Source organism: Lathamus discolor, chromosome 2 (genome assembly GCF_037157495.1).
Source record: "Lathamus discolor isolate bLatDis1 chromosome 2, bLatDis1.hap1, whole genome shotgun sequence".
NCBI lineage: Eukaryota > Metazoa > Chordata > Aves > Psittaciformes > Psittacidae > Lathamus > Lathamus discolor.
The window spans coordinates 44,248,278-44,266,643 of record NC_088885.1 but is presented as its reverse complement, the minus strand read 5'-3'; the positions used below and the strand labels follow the sequence as shown (position 1 = coordinate 44,266,643).

Genomic DNA, 18,366 nt, shown 5'->3' with positions numbered 1-18,366 from the left:
CTTACTCCTGCCTTAGCTTTTTTTACCTCCAATCACATGGAACAGTATCTGTTTGCTCAGATCAAGATCCGGTATTCTGCTTCTGCTCAATGCAACTCTGTTATGTAGCTCTAGTGAAAAAAAATTGATCTCATTATCTATTAGTTCTTCATAAGTTCTTCAAATTGTTTATGATGGAATTGCAGAGGTATGGACATGATTTTAAGTAACACTTGAAGCTTCTCTAACATCTTGAACAGCCGCCAGAACTCTATTCTCAGGCAAACTCAAAAGTTTACTCTGTTGCCACGAGTTGCTTTGGGAATGTGCATCTTAGATACTAATGTAATTTCCTTAGTCCTCCCTCCAATAATTAAATAGGAAGTTTATACAGCATTTCACCTTCCATCTCCAAGGATGACGTTCATCAGAAATCAGAGAGCTTGATTCTTTCAAACTAGTACTACACACCTTTAAGGAAGAAAGAGAGAGAAGCAGGAAGATGGGACAGTCAAAGACTAGAAGCAGGATGTGCAAAGGCAAAAATCGTTTAGACAGGGGCTAGGGAAAATCACTATAGGAAAGTCACCTCTGAACAAAAGTAGTCAATAAATTAGATGATTTTATGCCTTACATTGTATATGCGCAATAATTATAGAGAAGTCAGGGGTACACAGCATTTTGTGCTAGAATAAATACTGTACAGTTACATATTGCTTTTATTAACAACATGCAAGTTTTTTTGCATTTTATAATGAATACAATAATGCCTCCTTTATTTACTTCCTCATCTATATAGTCCAACAGATACAGAATTTTTAGAAATGCAACCATAATAGAAACAGTAGCAGAATGTATATGAAGAAGACTTCACAGCATAGGGGCCTAATACTATGTTTCTTTAACACAGCATTTGCTCAGCTGGTTAATCACTTAAGAGGATTATTAATTTCTTATGTAAAAACACCCCAACAAAACCTGTCAAAATGTGCTTACTTGAAATTCTTGAGCATTTAAATTGCACAGACTTTTCCTCACCTGATTAATAGGTAGAAAAGGATGAAATTTATGGAGAGCAGGTATAACGGGAGAGTAAGTAGAAGCATATACAGGTTCCTATGACAAGGACAGAAGCAAAGCAAAGGAATTAGAGTAGTATTGTACTGTCAGAAAAGGACTGGACTATCAGAAAAGGACTGGACTATCAGAAATGGAGATGGGGCAGACATATCTCATCTTCTCCTAATTTCTTAAAATGAAGTAAATCTGAATCTTTTGATCTTCTAGAAATGTTTCTCCTATTGGAAAGCCAGAGAATAGAAACAACACAACAGCATGTTTACCAAAGCCATTCCATGCAGGAATTAGACAAGTTAGTAACAGTATCACTACGACTCAACACAGAACAAAACAGCACAGCCAGAAAAATGCACTTCTCATATGCTGAAAAAATTTATGTCCCTGCTTTCATGCACCATTAAATTGATGAACCATGTCAACCACAACATGAATAATTCTGCTATAAGTTTAATCAGATCTTGCTCAGTAACAAGCCATCTATTTTCTGGATGAACAGAAAGAATGCTTACAAAAATTGGGATACTCAAAAGCCATCTGGAGGGAATTGCTTAGCCCACAGCACTCAGCGAAGGTGGGTTCACCATTCTAAAGCCTACAAATAACCCTGCTTCAGAGCTGGCCTTACCCAAAGCTGATTAGACATGGCTTTATCAGTTGTAATTCTTCTTCCTTTCTATAGGTTAAAGCAAATGTGGAACACATTTGTTCCACATTGCATTCTCTTCACAATATGGATAAATGCAGCTCATTAGGGTGGCTCAAAATGAATCCTAGCCATTATTTTCAGCTTTGATTTGAACTGGATATGAACACTTGGTGGATGCCATATATTAAAGGGATGAAACTTTTTATCCATCCAAATTACCACAGCAAGAGACTGATATTTTGCCTAAAGGTCACTCATTAAGGGCTTACCCCCTTTTAAGACTTTCATATGCTTCCTCTCTGAGTAGTTTTGAACTGAATGCTTAGCGTTAGCCTTTAACACGAGTGCTGACCTGCAGTTCGAACTAGCTGTAAGAATTAAGTGCATTTCAATTGTCATTCACTGCTTTAACATTGACTGCAATGCAGCTGGTAATCACATTAATCAGCGATTCTGTTAAAAGTGTCCGACTATAAACCAGGAATTTTCATTCCAGTAAATTTTACTACTTTAACACTAAGGTAGGATTTTAAAGTTAGTTAAATTTTCTACCCATGAAAGAAAACCCTAAAATTGGAAGTCTTCCATCCAACCTAAGATGACGAATAGAGGTATACTAAATCAAAAATATTTTTCCCAAATAAAAGGGATTTTTTTCCCCAATGACATTCCTCAGTGTACAGTTGTTCCCTTTGTGTTAGAGCTATTCTTTGAATTGTCCAAGTATGTTTTACCGTACACACGATAATTTAATAAGTCTCACAGCTTCCAACAAATTATCCTCCTATGTGCAGCAATCATCAAAACAGATGCTGGACCTCAAAGTAGATCTCAACATCCCCCCTTCTGTATCTCCTTGAGTTAATTCCTTAGGCCCTATTTTTTTCTCATTTGAGGTTGCTCCCTCAAGCTTTTCCATGAATTTCATGGGGTTTCTACACTTTAGCCTAAATATAAATAACTATAACACATTTGAAGAAATATCTCACCATGTAGACAACTGTGCAAAAGCATTTTGCATAGAAGTGATCAAAGAACACTATTCAAAATAACTATTTTATTAAGAGTAGGAATCTTTCAACTTCTGTTATTAGAAATATAAATGTACTCTAATAACTTCTATTTTATACAGCTATGCTTCAATAATCAAATCTCCAGAATAAGTTAGATAACATATACACACAAGAAAACCTAAATAGGTGTCTGACTGCATTAACAGGAGTGACATAATGAAACTAAAAACTTCAGGCATCATTTTGAACCAGCAGGGCATGACAGAAGTTTACATACCCTTGCTGTTGATTCATGACTGCCATGTGTGGAAATTGTATTTTAGCTCAAAACACAGTAATCAGTACAATTCCTGCATTTTTATTGCAATCCAGCAACAGAAAGTACTAAGATTCTAAAGTACACTGTAGTCTCAAAGCTCTTCTACAAACAAGAGACTTTCGCGGCACACTGCTTCACGGTCCTCAAAGGATAATAACCATCACATTGCTTAATTATCAGGAACAGTATTTCCAGATGTAAGGGCAGCTGATACAGTGTGTTACAAGAACTGTGGTCAAATTAGTGAAGCTTTACATTATTTTTATTATGTATCACAAAATGAATCAGCATCACAAATATTAACACAGTTTAGGGAGTTGTGTATCTAACAAGACTGACATTTTTTTCTTACACATCCAAGATTTCACCCGTTGGCAGACATGCAAATCCTTTGCTTTAGGCTCTAAATAGCCAAGAGCTAACACGAACCAACAGAGTGGGTGACCCCACTGTCACAGACTGTCACAGAAACTCCCACTGCTAGCATTCTTACTTCAAGCTTGTACTGTTCAAGCACTTCATGCTCGCTTGATTTAAACCCTAACTTGTGCTACACTGAGTGAAGTCTAAGCACACATGGTAACACAGCAGGGGGGATATGAGTGCTGCAGAATGAGAAGAGAGAACAAAGGCTTCGTCTCTGCCTAAATCTTGGCAGCTGCTTAAAGGTTTTTCCCAACTCCATTGTCTTTAGCTGGAGTACATTTGTTATCTGATCTCAACAGTTGTCATTTGGGAGACCAGCCTGTTAAAAATGTGACGGCAATTTTGCTTTCCTTGCTGAAACTATTTTTGCTTTAGGATATCTTTCAAACTTGCAACTGGATTTTTGAGTAAGTTCACGGGGCAAAACCAAAACAAACCCTTAAATCCAAACTGCAAAATTCAGCTTTCTTGGTTTTCTGCCCGGTTAACACACAACCATTAAGTCACATGTTCGATAACGATATCCTGTCTAACAGCTCCTTACTTGTAATATACTGATGGATGAGAGACTGTTTGTTATTGTTTGCCTATAGCATTTAATAGAAGCAGCATTTTAACAGCCAAATAACTGCATCCAAAGATTTCTGTCCCCACTGGTAGAATTTATAACACAAATTTTATCTTCACTTGTCCTCTGTGAAAATACTCCTTCAAATTTAAAGGCTTTTGAAACAGCCTATTTTATCTGACACTATCATTTTCAAAATACTAGACTCAGAAGGGAAGCAAGTCTACATTAGCCCTGTAGTTTAAACCAGAGTCCATTTTGAAGCAAACCTCCCTGTCATCCTCACTTCTTGTGCTTTGGTTCACACTGCAGAATGCACAGATTTCTAGATCAAACTAAGCCCTGAAACGCACTCCTGGATTCCCATGTAACACAGCAGCTGCTAACAGCAGTCGGGCCACAGGAGCAGACAAAATGTAGCTTGAAGCAAAACTATATTGAAGCAAAACAAGCAAATATGGCATGGATAGCAGTTCCTTATCAGTAATCCTTCTGCTTTACAGATCCACTTCTGCTGCTGGGCAACACAACATACCCATGCATAGACATAGCCAGAGTGTGCCAGTTGATGTGGACTTCCGTTTCCTCTACACCTTTCTATCCATCTCCTACTATTCACTAACGCTGACAAGACAGGTAAAATCCTTGTCCAGATGGTTTTGGCTATCCACAAACACCAAAGATTGTGCAAGATAACCAACAGCCAAATGGCTCATGAATGCTTTGGTAGCTGCATTTCTTCAATGTTTCTAAGATCCAAAATTACTGCTAAAACAGAAGTATATGCACAGACAATACAGATTTAGGAATCTGAAATTTTTCAAGCTCACCCATACTAAAGATAACACCTGAAATTAAAGTCTTAAGCCAATTTCACTGAGGTGTAAAGGCTTAAATCATTATACCTGTAAGTATTCTAGAAGCCTTACAAGCCCACTTAATGTATTCATAATCTGCTGATGTAAAAACACTGCAACTAATATTGCATGTCCCAAGACAGTGAAGACATTCTCTTTCAAAGAGCTCTCGTGTTGGGAGAACTGTTTTTTAAGCAAGCCTAACAACAAGAGGAATAGCAAGAACTAGTAGCTAATATTAGGCATGCCTGTCTAGTTGGATGCATCTTCAAAAAGCTGAAGCGCTTCAAGATATTTTTTCCAAACAAGAATAGAGTTACCTTCTTCAACAGTTGCTCAACTTCCTGTATCTGTGTGCTACGATCAGTGACAGGCACTTTCGCATACTCCTGCTTTTTGCTGAGCCTACTCTTCCAATCTTCTTCACCACTCTTCTTCAATAATGCCAACCTAGAATAAAAGCCATGCCAGCAGTTACCTTTAAACATTATTTTATTATCCTCAAAAGATACCCTTTCACTAATGCTACATTCAAGATAATTTGAAATTAAGTTTTCTAACATTAACTAGTTATTTACATTTCATAAACATAATACAAAGCTCACAATTGAACACCAAGTCTTTACTGAACATGTTGAATCATCTGTCAAAATACAGACATCTAGATCTGAGACACACACCCCAGTTAATTTGTGTAGTCAATGGAAATTGCCAATACAGTCAAGGGCGGAAAAGATACAATGCAGATCGTCCTGAATATATATATATATAATTAGGTTAGATTAATTACTATTTTTTTTCCCCTCCCTTCTGTCAATAAGACACAGAGAGTGGCTAGCTCAGCTATGGATACTTATGCTGTAGATGTCCAAAGTTAGTAAGACGAATCCTACCTTTGGTCTTATTGTACTCATTAAAAAAAGATTTTAAAAAATATTTTGTTAAAACCCAAGAAGAGAGGTCTATACAACAGGCACCCACAAATTAGATCCCATCAGGCTACTGCTACTGCTTTCACTACAACTCCAGTGACTGAGGTTACTACCAGACTCCTAAGGATCACTTAGTATCTCCATGCTTAACTCAGGCATTGCTGTGACACAAATCAGTACTGCCAATGTAGCAGCAACTTGGTGCTAACTGCACTGCCGCCCTGAAATCTATCTGCAAGATGCAACTCATTTAAAGGATGTCCACTAAGTAGTTTTTATTTTAGTTGAATTGTTTTGCTACATTACTTTCTTTGATCTAGGGCATTTCAATGAGGATTATACAAAACCTTTAACCCTATTATATTCAAAGAGGTTCAGCAGTTAAACCTATTTTGGTGTCAAGATGCTTTCATAGAGATGTGATTACTGTTACCGTCACAGTAAAATTCTTGTCTTGAAACTGAGGAGAAGGAAAGGGTAGGAATAGGTGTAGCCAGAAGTCAAGTTTCAGACAGCTCCTTCCTGCAAAAATCAAGGGGTGAAACCATACTACTGGCCTATTCAAGGATAACCAATTGGTCCTGAGGCAGTCATTTGAGAAGAACTGAAAATGCAGAAAATGGTAAACTCACAGAATAGAATGACAGTAAGAATGTTAGTATTTGAGAAAGCAGTTATTTCCTTTCTTCCTGCCCAGGTAGGCAGAGCTGGCAGACTTCACATTGCCTGATTGCTTCATACCTCACAGCACGGGATGAGTAGGGTTGAGAAGAGCTCACAATAAGGAGCTGAGACCATGGCCATTGTTTCCAAAGTGTATACAAGATTTCACTGCCCAGAACTAATCTTCTGGAGTGCATGTGCGAAACTGCAGAAGAGATCAAGATGGGACCGAACTGCTACTGTGCAGTTGAATTATCTTCAGTATGATGTTCTCTTAGGTCAGCTTTGCTTAGAAGTGATCTGCAATAATTGAAGCTGAAAAGCATTTTGGTCAGCTTTGGCCTAAGTTTTTTTTTTTTTTTTTAAATGCCTAGAGCTGCTCAGCATATCAGGCAGAAAATGGCCAATATGAGATAAGTAACTATGAAAAGGAAGCTGACTGTTAAAAGAGTGCAGAAATCTAGATTGCATAAGAAATTCTTGCTCTAGCATCCATACATCAAAAAAGGTTGAAAATTCAGTTTAGGTTGGGCTCTTCCTGAGAGGGAATGAACAATGGTTAAGAGGTCTGACAGAAATTAGAATTATCTGTAAGTTGTTTTAAATGGTGATCATGACATGCCACTGACTTCTGAAGTGGAGCTGACTGGATGGCCGCCTAGCAACTTTGGTCTCCATAAACACACAAAGGCAGGTAGCTACACACAACTGATGTGCCATTTGAAGTCTTCCAAGACATTTCTCTTCCTGAAGGGAAAACAATTCAAAAAAAGGTTTCCACCACTCAATCAGTGGATTGGCCCTGGCTGCCTAAGACAAAACACAGCCAAAACTACTCAAATATATGAGCCTTTGCTCCCTCTCACCTCCAAGCTGTGTGTTTGCAGAAGAAGAGAGTGTCTTGTCTTCCTTGAAAAATCGTGATTTTCATTCTTCCATGTAATACTGGTAATTCTGAAAATGCCAGGCATACACTCACTCCACAAGGATAATATTAGTTCAGTGAAGTAAGTCTTTGTGGAAAATCACTTCTGTCCAGACCAGCAGGCATGCATCCTGCCCAAGTATCATTACATCTGTGGAAAAGCTGTTCTTCCATAAGGTGAAATAATGTCTGACACAGCCAGAAAGATCCACTGGATGGGAAGATGAAGTTAGTGAATGTAAACGGGGTGAAAAAAAAATAAATCCAAAGTCTAATAGTTAATTTTTAGCAGAAATGTTCTTTGAGGTTTATGAATACTTGGCATCAGCTATAGCCAAGCAAAAGAAAATGACTGGTTGTAGGGTTTTTTTTAATTCTGGGCCAAGAAGTAGACTACTGTGGTATTTTGGAAGGCTAAAACATTTTGGTACCAGCCCTGCCATTTACAGACGTTTGTGGAATCAGAATATACAAATTCCTGACAAGACAGAAGGTATTTTCTTCTGTCAGCTTTAGGACTGACCAGACAGTCTTGGGGGCCTAATGGAAATGATTCCAGACTGACAGTCTTTAACATCAGTTACCAAGAGATCAACTCAACCGAAGCATTAAATTTAGGACTGAAACAGCTGCTAATACTTGGATCTTCCCTCCCAGCTCTTTTTCCCCACAAGAATCAGGGAAGACTCATCGTTTACCACCTATAAACCAGAAGTTCTTGATCTTAATCCTTATCTACCTAGACACTTCATATATTTACTGAAGGGGAATGAACACATTAGCTAATAATGAAGGTTGCTTTAAACAAACCAATAGTAGACTGAGAAAGATAAGTACATCCTTCAGAAAAGGGACTAAGACTGCACAGCTCTTGTAGAAGTCCCTGCACCCTCTTCTTTGTGTTAAGAGGATAACAGGGATTGGAGATGCTCTATCAATAAAGAGGACTCACATACATCCTAGAAATACATTAATTTAAGAATCATGATTTGGAATCATGTTTAAAAATTAAAAAAAAAAAAAAATGGTTAGGAGTTCCTAATATCATACTCACCTCATCAAGTGAGGGAATACTTTTACACAGTCAAAGTTTAATCAGGCAGCTATTTTTATTTATTGGTTCTGCCTTCACTGTAGAAAATGTGAAGTAAAAATACGCCTATTTTTCACCCTGAAGCAAACAATTGTAACTTTACTTACTGGACTGCTACCAGATCCTTTTACAGTCTGGGACTGAGTTTATACTCTTAACATTTTAACTAAATGAGAATGACTTTTACAAGTAATACAGCAGCTATTGGAGCTCCAGCCATGAACTCGCAGACAGTAACATTTTGTTTCAGATCAGAATGATCTTGGGTTGGAAAAATAATTCTAATACTCCCACAAACCCATCCAACTTATCACCTTTTTAAAATCCCTACAGTAATTTCTCAGAAGTCAAAATGGCAACCATGTATTTCTGAAGTAGAGAACGAAACATCGCAGTCTATCCCTGACTCCCTGTTCTCAACTAATTTAAAAGAGACTCCCATGGACCAATGAAAAACAGGTTATTTAAAAAAGATCACATTATACTTGTTATAACTGGAATCAGAACCTTGCAAAGTATATTGAGTATATCAAGTATAAATGTAACTACAACATGTATTTTTATACATGTGTTTTTATAAATATAACTAGAACATGTATTTTTACAACTTTCATTTTCTGAACTACTTGTTGCTTCTTCAGGTGGCTCTTTCAAAATCAGATTAACATGTTCTCTTGAGCAGTAATTCTTGTTCACCACCATCTGCTATACAAGCATGTCAGGCAGATTAACTTCATGTTTCTGCTGTTAGCATTTCACATCTAATGAAGCCTAATAATCACTGCTTAGCTTTTTCAGAAACAGGTTTAAAGCTGCTTTTTATACCACCAGCCTAATTACTGTATTTATAGAGATAATTTAAAAAAAGTGAAATTCCAGTACCTTTCCTTAATTGACATTGTTTTGCTAGAATTATCAAGGACATCCTCAGTTGTTTGTGCTTTGTTCTCTCCAACAGAAAACATCTCACAGGAATTCTTATACAATTTGCCTTCCAATTGTTCGGAGAGCTCCTGCAGTCTACAAGATGCCGCAGCTGCAGTTTGTGAAGCTGTTCTCATTGCTGATGTGCTGGTGAGTTCAGAAGTAGGCTCATCACGGTCTGCCCATTCAAAAGAGAAGTGCTGAATTAGACTTAGTGCTACTCTCAATCATATTTCACATTACTAACACTGAAGCAGCAAATCTGGTTTCTAACATTCGAATTACATGCTATCCTAACAGAGGAATAGAAAACCCTTGGCTGAGCTAGAGTACAAAGATGAATTGTGCAATATTATCTGCTGCATAGACTGGCCATTCATGACTGAAATTCACATGAAGCTACACAATATGTTCAATACACAATTCTGAACTTCATATGGATGAGGGACAAACTGCTGCTACTGTTATCACATCAACAGGAAAACTAATGGACAGATGAAAGTGAGAGGGGACCAAGGAGTAGTGGAAGAGAAGCAGACAAAAATTAAGTAAGAAATAAACATATTGGTAAAGCAGTTGAATACATAAGTAGCACAGTAGGAGGACATTCAATAGATTAATAAAGGTATTATTTTGTAGGAGGGTGTTGGGGCTTTTTAAACCAGAGAAAATAACTGTCTTCATGAAAGATAAATGCACCATTACAGTTATCCTTAAGGAAATATGACTGCTGCTGTTTTATGCCAGTTTCGGTCCCCCCTTAAGTCACCAAAAGTTAATTGGATAGAATGGATACTGATTTTGAGTAATACAGGCAGAATCATAGCTTCCTCCCTATGCTTGTTTGAAGACCACCCTATGCTTGTTTGAAGACCATTAAATTAAAAATGACAGCTACAAAAGATGAAAACAAAAATGTTTCTAGCACTACAGGGTACTGTGGTCTTGTACCCCATCATAAAACAGAAGACTAATACAACATCCTTCTTAAATTCAAGAGAATAGAAGGCTTTATGCAATGACCAAAATAACTGATTCTTTCCAAAGCTTTTTATTTATAGATGGGTGAGTTTACATATTAAGTTTGAATTATGCTGTGCATATAGAAATGAAATTGCTCTCAGAATTACTTACATTGAAGAGAAAATTATACTGGTTTTGCAAAATTAGTTATGTGAAAACTATCAACTAGTAGCTATATATGTATGCATGCAATTAATACATACCTATATACGCACAAGAAGGCAATATTTAAGAGAAGACATTTGACCCAGAGCAGCAAGTTTGGTTTGTTCAGTATTTTGGAGGGCAGGGGCAAAGGCAAAAGAGGAAAGGCTAAGTCTTAATTTCAATGTATAACATAACTTATTTCAAAATCAGAAAATATGAGTAAAATTGACCCATCTTTAAAGGCTGAAGAATTAAAACAACAACAAAGAGAAACTGTTTTTGTAAAACTTAAGGTTGACTTATTTCTCTACTTTTAAGCAGTGCTAAAAGAAGGAAACATAACCAGTCATAATAATGCTTTACATGATGATGTTTAAAAGGACAGAAACACCACCGTTTGCTGAATGAGACTACACCAACAGGAAGTATATACTACACCTCTTTGCCAAGTCTTGCTTTTCATAACACTTCCCAAATCCATCTTTTCTTCAAAAGACTGGCCTTCTTTGACTTCCCATTTACCTTGCATGCCAGTATCCACTTCCTTCTGTTCAAGAGGCTGAAAAGGTGCTTGAGAACTGAACAGTTCCAAGCTGCCCTTCCTCAGGAAGCTGTATGGTGTCTCTTTATGGTAGTCGCCTGTTTTTTCAGGAACAGGATGTGTGGTTTCTTCCTCAAAGGAGCTGTACTTTGTAATTTCATTAGCTTCATGTGCTATAAATCTCTTTCTTTCTTCTTCATGCTTCTTTGATGCTCTTTTGCTTTCTAGCGCTTCAATTGAAGGCTGCCATTGTTCTGACTTCTGTGTGCATTTTCCTGAAGAGTCTGAGTTTTCTGCTGAAGAGTGGAATCTCAAATCAGCTCTAGTGGCAGCACTCACATTTCCATCACTAGCTGGCTTCGTTTGCAGGTCTCCAGCAAACGATGTAGAAAGGGCAGATGCCATTGTTGAAATCGATGTTGCAACTGCAGTTGACAGGGCAGTAATTTTTCCACTTTCATTCTGTACCTACGAACACACACACACAAATGAACTTAAAAGCTCAGAAATCATCAGTTCCTGAAAACAGTCCCATTGTGTCAGTTCTTCAGAGGTGTGCTTCTGTATGAATGTAGTGCTCAATAAATATAGGTAAGGAGAGCAACAATACCCCCATAATTTGGCTTGCAGATGGATTATTCCACTCAGGGAAGAAATAACTGCATGTGAACAGCAACATCTTTAGTAATAACAGGTGTATGTGTAGCATGCAATATGATGTTGTGACAGGGCTCCACGAAAAGGCTCATACTTGCATGGTACTGCAGAGGACTGGGGAAGGAAATGAGTAGTTCAGGTTCCAGACGCTGGATGACATGCCATGTGCCCTGGCTAATCAACTCTGCATCTCAGCAGGACTAATTAGCTTTGGCACAGCTCTGCTCTGATACAGTTATGCAGCTTCCAGCTCTGGAGCTAGCTCAGCACTAGAGAGACTACTCTGTCCTGTCCTACATAGGGCAGACATTCCTGACGCTTCAGCCACATAAATCATGTTCACAAGAGACTGTTAGTGTAAGACTTTTTCAAATATAACATTGGCAGTCATGTATACCTCTAAGCGAAGTATCTGAATCTAAGAAGCATATTAAAAACCCCTCCAAAGTTGCTTTGCCAGCCTCCACAGTGGAACAATTATCTTTTCTGCTCTTCTAACATAATAATTTTTTGGAGTTTTCCTACAGACAGTTAAGATGCAAAATTTTTCTGAAATGATGGGCTTCGCTTAATGTTTTCTCCAAAGAAGCCACAGAACTATGAAAGAGATCAACAAACATGCCTTTGTACACATCAGGAGAGGGTTTTGTTTAGCTTTTTTGTTGTTTTCTTAAACTGCTGGGCTGGTGAACAGCATGCAAAAGGAACAAACAAAATCACACCAGTAAGAGGAAATCAACTGAAAACTTAAAATGCACATGCAAATTCCATAAAGCATGGACACCACAGTCATTCATTAAACAAACTGGAAAGCAGAGTAAAGACTACTTCACTAGCTCAAGGATTCCAAAGCAAGATTAAGAGAATAGTTACCAGTTTACTCTTGTTCCACTGCATCTATCAGAATTAGAAATTTAGAGGAGATCAGCAAAGGGATTTCAGCTTTAATCAGAAAATATTTACATTTGCAACTACATATGCTGGGAACATAACCTCTAGTTATCTATTACGATATCTTTCTTTTATTCCTTCCTAGAAAAACTGTAACTGCAACTCAAAACATCTCAGACTCCAACAATTCACTGTACAATGTTTTTTTGAAAATACATTCCCATTCAACTTGGTTCAGAGTCAACTCTGGTTTCTTCGGCTAGGTTCAGAAAGAGATAATAAAATATGCTTCCTCTGTGTTTCCTTGCTTGAAAAGCAAGTTTATCTGTAAAAGTCTGACAAACTAATGTGACTGTCCCTTCCCATCTGCTCCAAGCCCATTTCTGTTGACCACGTTCCTGGCTGTCAAACAAGTTCGTGACAAAGTCATTAAAGAGGACAGGCTGTGACAGTGGTTGGCATTTGGAAAACGCATTAAAAGAGCACCATGTTAGGTGTGGAAATCCTGCTAAAGAAATTTGCCAAATATTTACTACTACTTCATGCCTAAGTAAAGTAGGCATAAAAGGTAAACTATATTTCCGTACAGCTTTGCACCAACATGGTTAGAGAAAGCCTACCTTCTCAGTATTCAGTTATAATATGGAAAATGCATAAGCACAAATGAAACATATAGAAAAAAAAACCAGGAGGAACTTTCTAACACACATATTGATCCAAATCCCTAGAAATATAACATGCACAGGACTTGTGCTTGACTGTTAAGAGTGATTTCTTTTACAGTTCAGACACTAAGGGACTGATGTTTCTGCGTGAATATCAGCTCTGAAAGACCACTGCTGGGCCATCTTATGCTCAAACTCCAGTTAAAAGACATTGCCTTGTAGTTCCAATTACATGAAGGATTCCAGAACAGGATTTCAAACATATCGTGCTTTGTGGGAAAATAATACAAATAAAAATATATGTCCCCCTTCCAGAGGAAAATGACAGAATATGTCCTGAATAATAATGGAAATATATAGTGCTTTCAGGAAAGAGTCTGAGAGTTGCACATGACAAAGTTACAAAATTCTCTGAAAATAACTCTGAAGCACAATGATATGTGTAACCATTTTTACCCCTTCGGTCAGGAATCTACTTTTAGAAGACATGTAATACTCTACCAGAAAAGACAGACCTCTGAAAGGTACAACATGTGCTAATCTGGAAGATTCTATACTCTTGAATTACTTAACACACACAAATGAAATCGGACATTTCAGAGGATGTTGTTCCTCAATGTCAGAAGACTGCTTCCTGACAAGCTTTTTCCTGCAAATATATCATAACCCCACTGTATAGCTCAGAGCAAAGAGAAAGCCATCTGTTATGACATCTTACACTGAAGCTGTTTTCACCAATGAAAAGAAACAAATGAAAGAGAACTAAGATTATACTTACCTGCTCAACTTCTCCAAGAGTGACTGGCTGAGTCTGGTAACGAGCATTCATTCTCCTGTGCCTAATATCTCCTCGACTCCTCGTGGGGATGGCCCTCGATACTGGCTGAGACAGTTTGTTAAACAAAGCCATCTTTTCTGCCAGACTTAAGGTGGAAGAATCTGGTTCCTCAGACTGATCTTGCCCCATCGCCTCTTTGGCTGCTCTTATCTCCTCTTTAGCTAAAATTTTTTGGTGTGCTGATGCCTGCAAGCTGAAGAAACAGAACTGGAAATGAGTCTGGAAAAAGCCGTTCTGAGGTTTAAAAATCTCAACCTAATAGAAGCAGAACTGCACATGAAGCACAACAGCCAATGTAATATAGCAGCCTAAGTGGTTATGCAGTGGTTCAACATTGGCATGATGAATTCTAATTCAACAGCTGAAGTTTCAAAAAGGTTAAATTTTCATACACAACTTGACTGGATTAGGACACAACAATTTTTTTAAAAGGGGAACTCAAGATTGAAGACAGTCTTTTGAGACCGATCTCTTCATAGAGAATACAGAGAGACAGTGAAGATGCCTTCTGTAGAACAAACATGGGTTCTACAGTGCCATTTACGTAAAATTTGATATTATTAGAAATAATTTGTGTATCATATACCGTAAAAACATTTAAAACACAAATTTAAATTCCAAGTTAGTGCTGCTTTTAGGTTACAATAAATTGTTATGACTCTTGTAATTTGAAATTGACCAGAATTCAGACTGTCTTTTGTTTTGAGTTTTCTGGGGTAACTCAACAATGAAAATAATTGTGAAATATACTCAATTAATTTTGAATATTGTTTGACCAATGCTGAAGGCAGACACATTCATTCATAAAAGCTGCAACTGCATTTGTCTCTACAATAATATATTTTAGTCACCTCTACCATAATATATTTTATTCACCTTCTGCCACATTTATGGAATTAGTAGTATTCTCTTTCAGAATAGGCAAACAGTATTCTGCAACTTTACCCATAGGTGGTGCAATTTCTTATCTTTAATTTTGCAAGCTAAAAAAAAATATTTGTAGAGACAGACAAAGTGGATATGTACTCCTTGTGAAATCAAGCACCCAGCTTCGATACTTTCAATTTAAGACGACATTACTGTATTAAAAAAAAAAAAAAGTACAAGACCAAAGAGGGTTCTGCTATGTTTGCTCACATGCAAATTAATTTCTTTCATAAAGAAAAATATGCTTCTAGAACAGGTACGTGTGGTTAGAAAGGTTCTGAAAACAGATGCTTGACATAAAAATAAGCTGCATTGTTTTATCATGCAAACATAAATGAAGTTGACAAATGTTTTAAATATTCCTGAAATGAGTATTGATGTGACATATTGAAAAGGCATTCAAGACTTCAAAGATGCATCTGCTATTGAGGAATCTTGTGCTCCATGTAACATGCATGTTTATCCCCCCCAGTACCTGATGGGTTGTACAGTGCTCTTAACTACAGTGGGACTAGGTACTCTTGTCACTACTGTGTGGGTATTCATAGAACGTGAAGCAGGGGTAGATTCACTTTAAAGAATTGCCAAGGAGGGAATATTCACAGGGAGAGAGAAGAAAAAAGCATTAAGAAAAGCAATGCATTAAGTGTTAACTACAGAAAGACCAAAACCAAAACAAAACAGAAAAAAAACCAAACAGCAATGATTTTTAATTAACTGAGTTATCTGCTGTGGCCTTTACAAAACTAACTTCAAATACGTTGAAAGAACTAAAAAGCTAGAGGAGCAGACTGTCTCTTGAAGTTACCGATTACCCATAACATAGGCTATCTTTTAGTAGATCGTTAGGTGAACATTAATTCACTTTTTTTTTTGTATTCCCTAAAACCAACTTTTGTTTCTTTAGGAAAATTTCAAGATGTATGACCAGAGTGCAAAAAATGCATTTCCAAAAAGTACATTCGAGCTTTCAGAGTGTGAAGTGTTTTCCCCAATACAAATGCATTCCGTAAGAACTTGTAAGATTTCCCTCAGCTCAAAGTATCTTTTTCATTTGAGTTACAAACCAGGGTTATGATTAATCTACAGGTTCATAAGCTTTCTGCCAAATTACAGTTCATGCAAGTTATGCTTTAATAGTCCCTCTACTTCTAAAAAGGAATTTCAATATAGTTTCCCCTGTGGTTCTCAGGGAAGTTAGCCTTTAACAATAAATGATTTCCTTGCTACAAAGTTGTAAATACCACATATATGGAACTTATTCCCAGATTTAAAAGCAGGAACCAAAGTTATAGCCAACATATGTAACAAGACTTACGTAGCTGCAATGACCACTTCCTCACTGGTAATTGGTTGTGTGTGCGATCTGTCCTGCAAACGTCGCAGTCTTCTTTCTACTGCTGAACTTCTTGTAGGTGGTTTAGGAATATTTTTCATTTCAAATGACTTTTCCATTTCCTAAGAGGACATATATCATAATTAAAACCATGGCTGAAAGTTCTAAACCAGTACTTTCTTTACAGCTTTCTTGCATCCAAAGAATAAATTTCCCAAATACCCATCTTTGAATTAGAAGTAGGATGTAATTGCACAGAAGGTGTCATGGGCTTAAACCAAACTACACATCTCTCTAAAAGATGTTCTTTAAGAAGGCTTTAGAGCAACAGGTCTACTGTGTAGGCAGGTAAGATTAAAAAGCTTTGATATGTAGCTTGGACTTGGTTAACTGCATTACACTTCATTCTCCTGCACTTTGGGATCTTTAGCATCTTGTATATGAAATGTTTAACTCAGCCTTCTATTAAGAAAATGTAATACTTACTCTAAAAAGCAGCCTTTTTGCAGCTACACTTAGTTTGGCTCGATCATCCATTTTTTCTTCATCTAGTCAAAGGAAAAAATAAGTGAGGCTGAATGTAATTAATCAAGCTCATATTAAATGCAAATTTTTTTTTTTAACTAAATGATTTCTGAATTCCTCAAAAATTATATCTGAGTAAGATAAGAAGCATCACTAGCAAGTACGCTGGTTGTTACTCTCTTTTAACGGAAGACTTCTCAGGAAACAGATTGTGTAAACTTTACTTGTTTTTACATGCAATGCTTCACGAGAAAATTCTTAACATGATTTGAGAACAAAAGATTTGTTTTCAGAATAGTTATTGTGCATTTGAGTTATCCAAACAACCCATTATAAATATAATCCAACCCGTTATGAATATAATCAAACTTACTCTATCGGTCTATGTTAGACACATGGATTAAGAATATAATCGGACTGAAAGACTGTCTTAAAGGTCAGTACTAATCCTGCTGTATAGAACATCTATATTCTATTATTGACCATACAAGATGGTTCTTCCTGGAAGCTGGTCATTCTGATTGCCACCTTGCGTCCACATTTTTCAGAGACTCATCTGGTATCCATAAAAGCTGAAATCAAAATCCTCCAGATCCAAGAACCTGCATCTCAAAGCTGCAGAGAATATCAGCTTCCAAATAGCATGGGGCATTACATTTAAATTTAGCTATTCAGGAGATTACCTACTTGATTTGTGACAGACTTGCCAAGAGTGACAAGAGGGAAAGAGAAGCAAGATGGCAGACTGAATTATATAATTTAATAACCAGCATAACTTCCTTAGCTAGAAAATCAGTTAAGGCTTTTTTTATTTATTAGCCCTAGACCAGTGATGAAAATGTGTGGTCTAATTTATTTTTTATTTATCGTCTACATCAGAAAAAAAACTCACAACCCTACACTGAAAAGTGTCAAGCCGTTCATTCCCCTCTTTGCCTCCCATATGAAGTCTGGAATCCATAGACAGACTTTTGGACTTGAATAAATTCGAAATCAAGTCTGTAGTAGACATGGCCTAAGGAAAAGTGGTACTTCAAACATACAGGTAACAAAAGCTATTTTCAACTGGACTTTGCATTATCTAGTTCAGTGAAAACAAAACAAAACACATCTGCTCCTATTTCTTCCTTAGAAAGTAGTGTGGTACCATACCTTCAACAGCTGGTATTTCTGCACTTAAAATTGACCTGGTGAAAAATTACCAAATAGAAAGAAGTTAGTTGGAAATAAGACATCAAAAATTAAATTCAAACTCCATCTGAAGTAGCAAGACCTCAAAAATCTTAAGAGCTGGAAAACTTTATCTATAGTTTCTCAAGTTTCAACAGTTTCCACTTTGACATCCTTTAATAAAGCAGAAAGGCAAGCAATTGCAGCCAAACTTAAATACA

General features: G+C 37.0%; 1 protein-coding gene across 4 annotated transcripts in view; it reads right to left on the bottom strand.

The window, feature by feature from the left end:
* Positions 1-18,366, bottom strand: part of SVIL (supervillin) — a 108,546-nt gene that overhangs the window by 30,310 nt on the left and 59,870 nt on the right. For 2 of the 4 annotated variants that reach the window (XM_065666674.1, XM_065666675.1), the window contains 11 exons: positions 18,128-18,162; positions 16,937-16,998; positions 16,433-16,572; positions 15,590-15,685; positions 14,128-14,380; positions 12,667-12,690; positions 11,118-11,604; positions 9,384-9,603; positions 5,209-5,338; positions 1,018-1,095; positions 382-450 (listed from right to left, as the gene is read on the bottom strand). In XM_065666674.1, the coding sequence (XP_065522746.1) occupies positions 382-450; positions 1,018-1,095; positions 5,209-5,338; positions 9,384-9,603; positions 11,118-11,604; positions 12,667-12,690; positions 14,128-14,380; positions 15,590-15,685; positions 16,433-16,572; positions 16,937-16,998; positions 18,128-18,162 (1,594 nt within the window). The remainder of the gene's footprint in view (positions 1-381; positions 451-1,017; positions 1,096-5,208; positions 5,339-9,383; positions 9,604-11,117; positions 11,605-12,666; positions 12,691-14,127; positions 14,381-15,589; positions 15,686-16,432; positions 16,573-16,936; positions 16,999-18,127; positions 18,163-18,366) is intronic. The other 2 variants (XM_065666676.1, XM_065666677.1) reach the window with 2 other exon arrangements.